The following is a 13888-nucleotide window of genomic DNA, read 5'->3' as shown; positions in this document are numbered from 1 at the left end:
GGCAATCTGCTTTACTCATAGTGCAGCCGGGCTAGGGCACAGGAGGTAGGGAATGAACATGAGGCAGGAGTCAGCCCACGAAGGCTTTATGTGCCAGGCTAAGGAGTATGGATTTTATCTCAGCAGGATATAGATAATGCAGACCTTTGTGTCTTTGGAACAAACTGGTTCTCCCAATAACTTGAAGCCTTTGTTACAAGGTGTGTGGCCAGGGATAGGAGAGTCTGGCCACGGGACAGAGGACAGGGCTAAGTGGCTCCTTCCATGGGAATTGAGTCCACCTTCCTGATTCTCAGAACTCAGACAGTAATGACCAGCCAACCAGCCTCACCGACTGGATAGTTAGTGGACATCACACAGCCATCCATGCCTCTGTGCTCTATAAGAAGTGTTCAGTGTTTTGATGCACCTCTCCTGGATGGCTCGGGACCACTGGGAGGGTGGGAAGGGTGAGGAAGTGGTGCTGGCTTCAGTCACTCCCCTGGAAGTTGGGAATGAGATTCCCCAGCACCTGCTGGCCCACAGTGATGGCATCACTACTGACCACGATCCCAGCAGAAGGATAAAGTCATGTGATGCGAGTGTTTGCCAGTGCTGTAACCAATATTTTATGTAATGGCATCTAGGGACGAACATCCAGCTGCTTCATCCCCAAGAAATGAGCTGATGAGAGGAAGAAAACAGAAAGCTTCCCTCCAGCCTCTGGTGTACAGACAGGAAGCGTGTTGAGCCCAGGCTGCAGGCAGAGCTCCCAGCCTGCTCTGGAACCACGTTCAAGGGTCCAAACTGCTGCTGCTGCAGAGTCAGCTACTGGTAGGGATGGTAGCACATTCCACTTCTCCTCCCCTCGGATGGCGGCTCTTGCCCCTAGATTTTCTCTGATGGGGTAGAGTGCCCTCCCTGGTGTGTGGAGAGCATTGGATCGGCCTCAGGCAGCATGGCCAAGCGGAGCAGTGAGAGGCTGAGCCCAGCAGTCAGGGAGCCCAGCTGGGAGCCCCCGATACACAGACATTGCCTGATTCATGGTTCTGGAGGGGATGGTTCTCAGAGTTCCTCCTGCAGTTTGAGCTGACAAACATACAACTTTTATCTCGCAGATGCCAGGTGCTCCTGAGTCTGTTTTTTCTGGTCCCAGGATGCATTATTTTTTCATAATGGATGAAAGTTCTAGAAGCATGTTCTGAAACAAAACAAAATAGACTCAAAGGGCTTGTAAAAGCCAGTCCTGCCTACCCACCTGAGACTCTTTGTGTGTCACAAATATCCCAAATCCAAACAAAAACCTCCTACAGAAGACAATCCCCCGACCTTGCCCCAGAGATGAACGTGCATGTAAGAGGTTCTGTTCCCCAACAGCGCTGTGGCAGAAGATCTGAATCCCACCTGCCATCTCCTCCTCATTATCCAGTTGTGGTTGTTTTGTCCAAGATCCAGGTCTAATACTAAAAGGCCAACCTTTTCCAAAGCTCCATCTTTGTCCCCTCCACAATTAACCAGAATTTTTGACTTTGCAGTAATGTAGAAAGGGAAAACTGAACCAAATGTGGATGTTCCATTTTGTAATAATCTATCTTAAAAATATGCTACACTTAGGTTGCCTTGTGTAGGGAGAGCAGGAAACAGCAATGGGATATGGGAGAAGGACTTGGGTCGAGTCAGACAAGCTTGAGATACAATTCCAGCCCATCCACTCACTCAGTAAATATTAATTCATGTCCCTGCTATGTCCCAAAGACTGTGCTTTACCACATCCTAATTGCATGACTTTGGACAAGTCATCTATTTCCTTATCCTTAAATGGGAATAATCACAGAGTCACAGTGAAGAAGCCCATGGCAGTGTCTAGACCACAATCAGGGACTCAGTAAAGTGGGAGTCTTTCCTCCTCTTCTTTAGACTCTTTGGTAATTGATATATTATGTAAAGCTCCTCTGCCAAAAAGTTCAATAAATTATAACAATCAACTCTTCAAACACCCATCTAATAACCCCTGTTAATAATGTTGAGTCAAAAAAACCTTCCCAAATGAGGCAAAGAACCTAGAAGTCACAGAGATTTTAGATTTAATATAATATTAAAATTTTAAAGACACCATACACAGGGATAAGAAGGAAGCGGACTGAGAGAATATCTTTCAATACATATATAGACAAGGAGTTTATACAATATCATAAAAGAGCTCCTAGAAATCAGAAGAAAAACAAATGACAGAAAAACAGACAAGGATAATTCATGGTAGAAATACAGATGGCTAATAAACATATGAACAACCTTACTAGTAATCATGGAAATGTAAATTAAGACAAACATTTTGGAAATATTGGGAAATGTTATGAAACATTTCTAGTTTGTCAAATTGGAGGTGGGGGGAGATAACGCCTAATATTGGCAAGAGTGTGGGGAAAGAGTGCTAATGCACTGGTAAAGAGGGTCAATTGGTACAGCCCTTCCTGAGCAAAAATTGGCAGCATCTATCAAAATGTAAAACGTGCATGCCCATTAAAACCAATAATTCCACTTCTAGGTACCTATCAAAGATATACGTATGAAACATTCACTGCAACATTGTCTGCGGCAGGAAAAACTTAGAACGGCTACATGGCCGTCAAGTATCTTGTGGTGCATCAATTTCATGGAAAAACGTGAGGCACATAAAACCGAGGCATCTCCGTGGGTGCTGACATGGAGAGTCCCTGAGACATATCATTAATTAAGCAAAAGCAAATTGCAGAGACATCTCTACAGCAGGATCACATTTATATTTTTGAAAAAAATAAAAAATATGTGCAGACATATATTTGTCCTCAAAGACAGACTGTGAATGCAGTGAGGAAGGTGGGGAACACACCCCATTCTGTTCACAGTGATTGTCTTTGGTGAGGGAAGTGGGAATTGAGTCCAGGTGAGAGTGAGAGATGAACCCTCACATGGTCAGGTTCACATTTTACTCTTATGTTCTTTTATACTGCTTGAATGTCTTTCAATGAGCATGTACGACTTTAATTTGAAAAACAAGAAATAAGAAAAAGACTCTTCTTTCAAACGATTAATAGTGGTACCCCTGGTCTGAGCCACACTCCCCTCTCACCTGGACACTGTGCAAGCCTCCTAGCTGGTCTCCCTGACTGCACTCTTACCCATTGTCTTGGTCTATTTGGGCTGTTATAAAAAAATACCATAGACTGGGTGGATTATAAAGAACAGAAATTTATTGCTTATATTTCTGGAGGCTGGGAATTCCAAGACAAATGCACTGGCAAATCCAGTGTCCGGTGAGAGCTCAGTTCCTGGTTCACAGACAGTCATCTTTTCACTGTGTCCTCACATGGTGGATGGGAAAAGGAGCTCTCTGATGCCCCTTTTATAAGGGCACTGATCCCATTCATAAGGGCTCCACCCGCATGACCTAATCACCTCCAAAAGGCCCCACTTCCAAATACCATCACACTGGGGATTAAGGTTTCACATATGAATCTGGGGGAGGGGGGACAAACATTCAGACCATAGCATCTCTACAAGAGACTCATCAGAAACAGTGATTTTAAAAATATACGTAGCAGACCACCATCACTCCTGCACCATCCACCTCAAATTCCTTTCCATGGCCTATAACGCCCAACAGATCAGCCCTTGCCCATTCCAACCTCGTTCCTAGCTCTCCCCTCCATGATCATGGCCCAAGAGTGCTCCCCAGGACCTTGGCACAGCTGGCACCATCAGCCATGCCAAGGTCCTGGAGGGTGGGGCATCACAGGCAGAGGGACCAGTAAGTGCAAAGGTCCTCAGCTCTGTGGAGCTACAGGAGAACTCTCTTTGTTAGCACTTTAATGTCACAAAAGACTGGAAGAGGTCGCAGGGCAACCTTCTTCCTAATGCCAAAACCTTCCTCCTCTACAGTGGTGGTTCTGAGCTCTGGTTGCACATTGGAATCACCTGGGAGTTTTAAAAAATAGTATTGGGGGCTTCCCTGGTGGTGCAGTGGTTAAGAATCTGCCTGCCAGTGCAGGGGACACGGGTTCGAGCCCTGGTCCAGGAAGATCCCACAGGCTGAGGAGCAACTAAGCCCGTGTGCCACAACTACTGAGCCTGCTCTCTAGAGCCCGTGAGCCACAACTACTGAGCCCATGCACCGCATCTACTGAAGCCCTCGTGCTCTAGAGCCCGTGCTCCACAACAAGAGAAGCCATCGCAATGAGAAGCCCTCGCACCACAACGAAGAGTAGCCCCCGCTTGCCGCAACTAGAGAGAAAGCCTGCGTGCAGCAACGAAGACCCAACGCAGCCAAAAATAATAAATAAATTTAAAAAATAGTATTGGTACCCAGGCTCTATCTGCAGAGATTCTTATTAGGGCATTTTTCAAAGCTTCCCTGGTGATTTAAAGTAGAATTGGGCATGAGGATTACTACTCCACAGCATCTCTGACAGGTGAAGGCATTCAACGATGAGGAAAGTCTTCATCACAGAGGGTAGCATGGGTTCCTAAAACTCAACCAGCATTCTTCCCCATGCTCACTCGGCCAGACTAAAAGTCTGCTCTCCATGCCCAATTAAGTCTTTCCACAAACAACCAACCTTGACAGAAACTTATTTAGTAATCAACAAGCTTAGACTTGAAAAAATTGCGGGGTTTGGGTGATGGCAAGGGAAATGTCTTGGAGTATAAATCACAGCTCTTCCAGGTGTTTTTTCTGACCTATAATAGCGTGGATTTCTTTTGCAGGACAGTTCTCTCTAAGGGGAACAAGTGGCAAAGCAACTGTGGTACCTACCAGAAGTCATTTCACTCTGAAACACCAACTGCTGCAATCAGAATACATCTGATTGAGCCCTAAAACTTTGGCCCTCTGGGACCTGATACAGTGTAAGAAGCTGTTTACAGTCCATGTATTGAAAGTGGATGCGAACAATCCTTTGCTTGCTGCGCTAATTTCCAATGAAAGATCCCTCTGTTTGCAGTTAAGTATGATGTGTCAGCTACAGTGCTCTGAAGCTGACGGCTGTGGCCTCAATCCCCAAGACTTCTACCATTTGGGGAGTGAAGTGGCCTGTCAACCCCCTTTCAAGCCTTTCCCCTGTCAAGAGGCTTGGGGGAAAGTGACCATAAGTAGGAAATCTCTGTGGCCAAAGGCATTATTTATAATTCTTAGAAACATAAACAGGGAAGAGGAAGATGAAAAAGAAAGAGGGCCTGTCACCTTCATCATCTTTTCTCCAAGCTCCTCAGCGAGGCTGGTCTCTCCCAAAAGATAATCTGAGATTAAGAAAATCTGCTTCAACTAAACACTGCTTTTTCTTCCTCAACTTTCTGTTAATACAAAGGCTCCTCTCACATGGAGTGAGGTACAGGAGAGAGAAAATGATGAAAGTTGTCATGCTGACTTCACAAATGCAGACAAGAAGCAGTGGCCACTGGCAAGGTTACTCTAAAATGGTGGATCTCGGGAGTTCCCTGGTGGTCCAGCGGTTAGGACTTGGCACTTTCACTGCTGTGGCCCAGGTTCAATCTCTGGTCAGGGAACTATGATTCTTCAAGATGCAGGGCATGTCCAAAAAGTAAAAAAAAATAAAAAATAAAATAAAATAGTGGATCTCAACCCTGGCTGTACATTACAATCGCCATGGGAATTTTAATAATACCAATCCTCCATCCCAGATCCAGAGATTCTGGTTTGATTGGAAGTGGATGGGTCCTGGGCATGGAGATGTTTTTAAAGCTCCAGGTGACGCTAACTCAAGCCAGAGTTGAGAACCCTGCTACAGTTTGGCATAGGGTTCCAAGCAGCCATCTAATAATCTTACACGTAATCTCCTGAGAAGACAGCTGGTCACTGACAAGAAATGAGTATAAGTTTGAAAAAAAGCATTTTAGGAAAAATCTAGGTAGGATGATTCCTCCTCAAGGTATGGCGTTAGCGCAGTCACAAAATATCTCATGGGAGATACGAAACTAGGGTAGAAGGATTCAATCATTATTAACACAAAGAATGAAGCAAAGGAAAAAGCAAGAGTGTGAGTTCAACCAAGTGAACTCAATTGGGAAGTTCCCCTATTAACTTGGGGGATTTTTTCCTTTTAATGGAAAAAAGTTGTTAGGAGCAGTACGTAAAACATGTGTCATTCTCTCCCTTTTTTTTTTGTTTTTTTTCAGAATTGAGAAGAATCCACAGTAAATATCCATTATGCCTTACAATGGCCAGGGAATGTTTATTCCACAGTGGCTTTTCAGAGAACAGAATTATCAATACAATATTGATCTTCCTCTTTGTGAAATGTATCAACAAATATTTGTGTATGACTTTTAAATGCCAGAGCTATTAAAACAATGGAGCACACCCTCCTTCCTTAGTGAGACAAGGGCAACTCAAGGTTACAAATGATCCCTCCTCCATCCGTTTTCCACACTCTGATACAAAGAGCTGTCCAAAGTGCACCTCTGATCCAGTCACTCCTCTGCTGTACATCCTCTATGGGTTCTCCACTGCCTCCCTGCAAGGCCTCCATGCCCCCTTCTCCAACGCCCTCCTACTAGTCTGTGCTCCAGACACACGTGGCTCCCCAGACAGCCCTGCTATGTCACACCTCTCAGCCTTTGTCTGTGTTCTCCTTGTACTGGGACAGCCTCCTTCCATGTACCCGAGTCCTCCCAGGTCTGGAGAAACTCAGCACATCTTTCAAGACTCAGTTCAAAAGTAGCTTCAACTATAAAGCTTTTCCTGACCCATCCAGAAAGAATTGACTTCTCCCTCCTTTGCACACCACTCCCTCTAACATGGCACCTTACACTTGATCATTTATATGTTTACCTAATTTCCCATCCAGACTCTGAGCCCTTTGATGGTACACATGATATTTTATTCATTTATATACCCAGCACTTATAAGACTAATTGATAAAAAGTTTTCAATAAGTTTATTTTACGAATTAAATTCAACTGAATGTGTTAAATGGATGAATTTAACTCTCCATAAATTATCCTCTCTCTCCTCCTTTCCCTCTCTCTCAACACACACATATATACACAAAGGAGGAAACAGAAGGCTAAGAAGTAACCAAAGTGGAACACCTCTTGTGAAAGTCCCATGATCAGTCAGGCTGTCTGTCTTTACTTACCATTGATGTTCTGTGCCCAGTGGCTGAAGGCAGAAGTGAGGGGCTGTTTTCCCGGTGCGGAAAGTCCAGGTAAGAGCTATTTTGAGAACTGGAGCTTACTGAGTCACTGTACAGCTGTCCCTTTTCAGACAGCAATCTGGCCTCGCGACTGCCCATGCAAGATCTGTCTGTCTGGGCTCTGCTCTCTCTCATGCTGCCATCGCTGTGTCTGCAGTGGCTGTGTAAACCTGTGAGAGCCTCCCCTGAGGGTTGCAGGTCCTGGGACTGCTCCCAGGGTCCTGTTGTACGTGATGGACAATGTCTAGGAGCCATCGTGGTATCTAGCCAGGACTGGGGCGTTGTAGTCTGCAAGCCAAAGGGAGAACGGTCTGGTTGCTGTGCCGAGTGCTGAATTCTAGCACCATCATCCCAGGGACACGGGCTGTGGACATGGAGCTGTCCCCTGTGCTGATCCGCCTTAGCCCAGTCTTTCTTACTACAGCAAGGGTCTACCTCAAGTTGCCTGGGCTGTGGGATTTGCCACGTGGTTTTAGAATTCGGCACATTGACTCGGAAGACTTGCTGTTGATTGCTGGCTTGAAGTAGAGAGACTCCTTCAGGGAAGGGAGAGCAATTCATACACTGCTGGGCCGCTGAATATTTTTTCAAATGAAATGGAGGTCCCCTTTTGTCCTCAATGCCCTCACCGCCGGATTTGTCATAAAGTGCCCTCATGATTTTCCTGACCCCCAGATGAAATATTTCCAGTACGTTGAGGAACAAAGAGATGGCTGCAATGCTGTGCATAAAGAGCATGAAAATGGTCTTCTCTGTGGGCCTGGACACAAAGCAATCCACTGCATTGGGGCAAGGAGGTTGAGTACATTTGTAAAGGGGGTGCATTTGAAACCCATAGAGCATATATTGGCCTATCATGAACCCTACTTCCAGCACAGATCTGGTCAGGATGTGTAAGACATAAGTACGCAGAAGACATCCTTTCAGAGGGACTTTTTGGATCTTCTTCTGCTCCTCCAACTTCCTCAGTTCTCTATTTATGTTTTGCTGCTCCTCCAATTCAAGCTCTGGATTCTCCATCTGGGCTGTAAGCTGTGACTTTTTCCTCCTCGTCTCTTTTTCAAAGGCCCTGAGGCTATAAAGTGCATGGCCCATATATACCAGAGAGGGAGAAGACACAAAGATGATCTGTAAAACCCAGAACCTGACCAAAGAGATAGGGAAAGCATCATCGTAACAGACAGTGTTGCAACCTGGCTGCTGGGTGTTGCAGGCAAATGCTGACTGTTCATCATCCCAGACATCTTCAGCAGCTACACCTAGTATCAGCATCCGGAAAACGAAAAGGATGGTCAGCCAGATTTTCCCCACCATGGTTGAGTGGGAGTGAGCTTCCTCTAGGATGCCACCCAATAAATTCCAATCCCCCATGGTAAGGGACTAATGTCTGAAATATACAGAAAACACTGAGGTTAATAGCATCCATGGATGTAATATATAAAGACGAGCTCATCAGTACAGCAGGTCCTCTCTTCGTGTCAACAAAACTACAAAGGATTTTCCAGCTCTAATATTTATGGCCTGTGCTTGCTGAAACAGGGTATTTCTAAGGAATATGTTTTGGGAAAAACACTAACGACCCTCCCCAATCTGACCCGATTCCCTTCCTGTCATCTTCTCTCCTACACAAAGTTGACTGTCATTCTGGTATACTCATTGGCCATCATATTTGTACAATGCATTCCATTCCACAATTTTGCTCATTTTTCTAACATATGAGAAGCCATATTTACCATACATCCTACATGATCTTAAATAAGCCTCAACTCCTCCAGGAAGTTTTCCCCAGCCATCCCAAGTCAGAGTGATTTTTCCCATTCCTAAATTCACACAACACTAGTGTTTATCCCACTCACTTGGTACTGTGCCTAAAATGAGTTTTGTGACAGTTGTCTTATGTTACCTTTCCTGAAAAGGTACTCTTTTTGCAGATAGGGACACTTTCTATTTCATTTTGGTCTGGCACACTAAGGTATCAATAAATAATAGTGGATTGAATTGTCTTCTCTTTTTAAAACTCAGTTCCTTGACTCTATCACTGGAAAAATCATCAACAGAAAAACAAAATAGATCCTCATTATGTATCATCGATGGTTCCCACCGCAAGACTGAAAGTACGAGTAAAGAAAACAGAACTCAGCCAAATAAACCCTCAGGAACTGGCACAGGGTAGCAGTAAAGATTAAGCAGGCTCAGAAACAGTACCAGCAATGACATATGATTACATCTACAAAGCCACATCTGCAACAGCAGGTTTTCACAGAAGCTCTGCTTCCTTAGAAGAAAAATGGGTGGTGGTGGTGGTGGGATGAACTGGGAGATTGGGATTGACATGTATACACTAATATGTATAAAATAGGTAACTAATAAGGACCTGCTGTATAAAAAATAAATAAAATTCAAACAAAAACAAACTAACAACAAAAAAAGAAGAAAAGTAAATATAAACTGCTTCTCTAGCAAGCTTGGGTGCTGGGAAAGAATCAAGGCATAGCTGATATGAATAGGTTACTCGGTTTACCCTGAAAAAACCAAATGTTTTTCAAGGTTCAATGAGGTTAAAATATTTGAGAGCTTAAAGGCTTCTAAGATGTGGAAGACTTCCATGTATGAAAGACATAGAAAAAAAACAGGATAAGTGCTATTAAGTTAAAACAGATAATGAAACAATTCTCTCCGTCCATAATTCATTCATTCAACAATGTTTACTAAAATGTTACTATCACATAGGCATTGTGCTAGATGCCAGGGAATTCAACAATGTATACCTCGTCCAGCCCTCACAGTACTTAGTCACCAAGGATGCCCAGTGACGTATAAAATGGACAGTGAAAAAAAACAAATGAATATCAACTCAAAAATATAAGAGAAAAAAACATGGAACTGTTATATTTTCCCTACTTATCTCCAAACACAAAAATAAATTCCAGATGGGATACAAATATTAAATGTAAAAACTAAACTATAAAAGTATTAAAGTAAAATGTAAAAACATATTTTATATCTTGAAGTAGAAGGTGGCTTTTGAAGCCCATTAATGCCAGAAATTATAATTGGAAAAAACTTACAGATTTTACTCAACAAAACTGAATGGCAAAAGTCGAGATGTCCAGAAGACAACAACAACAAAAGTTACAAATTAGAGATAAATAAACATTTGTGAATAATCATTGAATAGGTAGAAACCACTTAGGGACAAGAAGAAAAAGTAAGCCAATGACAAAACCTTGAAAAATAGCACAGGGGAAAAAAAGTCTACAGATTGGGGCTTCCCTGGTGGCGCAGCGGTTGAGAGTCCGCTTGCCGATGCAGGGGACACGGGTTCGTGCCCCGGTCCAGGAAGATCCCACATGCCACGGAGCGGCTGCGCCCGTGAGCCATGGCCGCTGGGCCTGCACGTCCGGAGCCTGTGCTCCGCAACGGGAGAGGCCACAACAGTGAGAGGCCCGCGTACTGCAAAAAAAAAAAAAAAAAAAGTCTACAGGTGAAAATGAGAAATGGCCAAAGAGAAAGAGGGGGAAAACCATTAAGGGCAATGTCACTGAAACCAAAGCAGGACAGTTTCAAGAAGAGAATTGCTGACAATGCTAAATACACATACACGTAGCACTATTTAAATAAATAAATTTAATGGTGGGATATACCATGCTCAGTGATTAGAAAACTCAAAATTTATAAAGACAACAATTCTCCCCTAACTAATTCATCCATAGATCACTGAGTAAAATGAAATCCTATAAATATACATATATGTGTATGCATATGTATAGGAAATGCATGTGTATGTGGCTATAGAAGTATGGAGAAAAAATACAGAAGGGCACACATGAGGAAGTTCATATAGGTTACTGGAGGTCTGTAGGAGAACATGAGGGTGGAGGGTGGAGCTTAAAGGGAGAGGCAAAAAAGAAAAAGGAAAAGGAAAAAGACTCTTCTAAGAAAGCATGACTGATTTTTATCTAATATATACATTTATGTAAATTTATAGCGGTATGTACATGCATATGTATAAACAATATTTTAAATTAAAATTTTAAAGTAGTAGGTACTTGTCAGAGTTTGGAAGAGGTATTAAGGAGGCTATTTTTACTCTATATACTTGTGAATTGTTTGTAATTCAAAAATTAAAAATGTAGTCATCTCTAGCACATGCAAATAAAAAATCAGATTTAAAAATTGTGGACTTCTGCCTCATTAACAGAAGCAATAATTTACTAAGCTCTATCCTCTCTTAAAGAGTTTAGGTCCTTTCCCATAATTATTCCTTTAAAATTGTCTGGCCATTATTCTTTATTTAAAGAAAGAACTCCTTTATTAGCACTTAAAAAAAAGCTAGAGGTTCTATTTTCTGTAAAAACCCCAAGGTGAAAAAGCTAGCTCATTTTATCAACTTATTCTCTGTTTAGAAATCCTAAACTATTTAATGCTTCTTTTTGCCACTCTTGCTTTAAAACTAGTAAATTATAATTTTTAAATAGCAAGAAAAGGAACACCGAAAAACAGAAATACATGAAACAGAAATACAATCATGCATATGAGCATGCAAGAGCAAGATCCTTTAGACAAGCATTCCTATGTTTCCTAAAAAAAACCTGTTTTTTACTATTAAATAACTACAGGTCCAAGAAATATTCTTGAATTTTCTTTTATTATCAAATACTAATTTAGCCTCTCCTGTGTAAAAAGTCAGTGCTCCTTTCCTGAATTTTATTTCAAATATTATCTTTGTATCCCCACAGGGATTTCCTATATTTCTTATAAACAAGAGATACCATGTATTTACAACTTACCTTAGGAGTGGATAAAAAATTAATGACTGGGCTCAAAGAACCTTCAAGTTGGACCATGTGTGGCTAATTAGTGGAAATACTGCTGGTTGCAGATGTAAAAGCTCTCACCCACTGGCTGTGGGGACCAATGCGGAATAAGCGCAGTAACTTTGATCAATGGAGTCTAACCTAGTCCTCCCCTGAGGTCACGGTGTCCTTTGGTGCTTTTTAATTCTCTTGTCATATTTTTTTCTAATTGGCACGAAGCTGGAGACCCTCCTAGTATATCATATTTGGAAATGAAAGGTGAAACAAATGAGAATTTTCCTTTTTTGTTTGTGGATGATAATGGTGATTTGACTTTGGGTGCATTTCTTTCAGTCAATTGATTGCTCTGGGAATTGATGTCACAGATCAATGGGTCATGTCCAATTTCATCAACAGCTGCCTGGGTTGAGTCTGGCCTCACCAAATGGGAACAAATAATAAGTGACAGTCAAACCCAAAGTGCTCTTGCAAATCATGCCAGGCTGAAAGGAGAAATAGCTCAAAAAGAAATTAAGCATTTTTAGACCACCAAGAGGGGGCTGTGCCTGGTCTGTAGGTTATGTGTTCTAGCAATATTCTATTAGGCTGAAACAGGCGGCTCAGGAAAATTTTCTTTTCCAGTAGAGAATGTGAGAACCTTAGAAACCTATATCAAATTTTCGTAAAGTGTTTTAATTCCGAGAGGTCAAATGATTTGCCCAACGCAGAGACCAGATCTCCTAACTCCCAGCCTTGTAGCATCTTACATTAGTCACATGTCAAGTACGCAATCTAACTGCCACCTTAGAGGAGTTGACAGCAAGGGTGTCCCTAGAACACAGCTCCAAGGCACATTTCTAAACCTGCTCTTTTCCATATAAAATACAGAAAGTGCATAAAGTTATTGACACTTCATAAGTATCATCTGCCTATTCTATTTTCATATATTTAATTTTAAAAAATGGATGATAATGAAAGGTAGACAGGTAAAGAGGTTAAATTTCCACTACCCCAGCACACTAGCCTCAAATACAAACTGACTGTCAGAATTAACTAGAGGTGAAAACACACGATGTATTAATGTGTATCTGTGTAGTATAGGGTACATTGTCCAAGAAAGCCCTTGACATTTAATCCTAAAAGTCAGCTGCAAAGTAATTAATACCTTTAATGCATTTTACCAGAGCCAAAACATTAAAATCATACATTTAGGGCTTCGCTGGTGGCGCAGTGGTTGGGAGTCTGCCTGCCGTTGCAGGGGACATGGGTTCGTGCCCCGGTCTGGGAGGATCCCACGTGCTGCGGAGCGGCTGGGCCCGTGAGCCGTGGCCGCTGGGCCTGCGCGTCCGGAGCCTGTGCTCCGCGGCGGGAGAGGCCACAACAGTGAGTGGCCCGCGTACTGCCAAAAAAAAAAATCATACATTTATGAAAAGAACAACTCAGAAGCGTACATGGAATAACCCCTAATATTAGTTGCCTCAAGGAAAGGTAACCCAGTGACTGGAGAAGAGGTGAGATGGATACTTTTATATGGTTCACTGAACAGTGAATGTATTACCTATTCAAGAAAATAAATGTGTAAAATAGAATATAAACAATAAATGGAACCATATATCTGATTTTTTAAAGTCTTCAGGAGGTGAATCAATCTTATCACTTCACTCTTGAAGACTTTTAGCAAGTAGGTGAATATCTTTAAGACAGAGGCACACAGTGGGCAACTCTCCATAACCTCACAGTAATAATTGGAAGTTATTGATGAGGTAAGTAATATTAGCACTACACAGCTGTGGGAAAGACACCCACTGCCTCCTTCCAACCGGCCCGAAGGCTGAGCAAATATCTGCACACTAAAGGCTGAGAACTACTCCATAGACAAGTTTTTTTTTTTTTTTAAGTTCCTACTTTAACTCTCACCGAAAG

The 13888-nt window shown here is 42.5% G+C and overlaps 1 protein-coding gene across 1 annotated transcript; it reads right to left on the bottom strand.

The window, feature by feature from the left end:
• Window positions 1-597: 597 nt before the first annotated feature.
• GJA10 (gap junction protein alpha 10) lies at window positions 598-13286 on the bottom strand. The gene is made up of 3 exons (XM_060030231.1): window positions 13172-13286; window positions 7113-8556; window positions 598-1180 (listed from the first exon to the last, which is right to left on the bottom strand). Exons 2-3 carry the CDS (start codon window positions 8538-8540, stop codon window positions 1142-1144), a joined length of 1467 nt encoding a protein of 488 aa, XP_059886214.1. The 5' UTR covers window positions 8541-8556; window positions 13172-13286; the 3' UTR covers window positions 598-1141.
• Window positions 13287-13888: the final 602 nt, after the last annotated feature.

This window comes from Delphinus delphis, chromosome 14 (assembly GCF_949987515.2).
Source record: "Delphinus delphis chromosome 14, mDelDel1.2, whole genome shotgun sequence".
Classification (NCBI taxonomy): Eukaryota; Metazoa; Chordata; class Mammalia; order Artiodactyla; family Delphinidae; genus Delphinus; species Delphinus delphis.
This window is presented reverse-complemented; position numbering and strand designations above follow the sequence as displayed.

Coding starts and splice junctions, on each gene's coding strand:
- GJA10 (XM_060030231.1), bottom strand. CDS start 8,540: ATGGGGGATTGGAATTTATTGGGTGGCATCCTAGAGGAAGCTCACTCC. Junction 1,181..7,112: donor CTGGGCACAGAACATCAATG/GTAAGTAAAGAC, acceptor GTTTTGTTTCAG/AACATGCTTCTAGAACTTTC.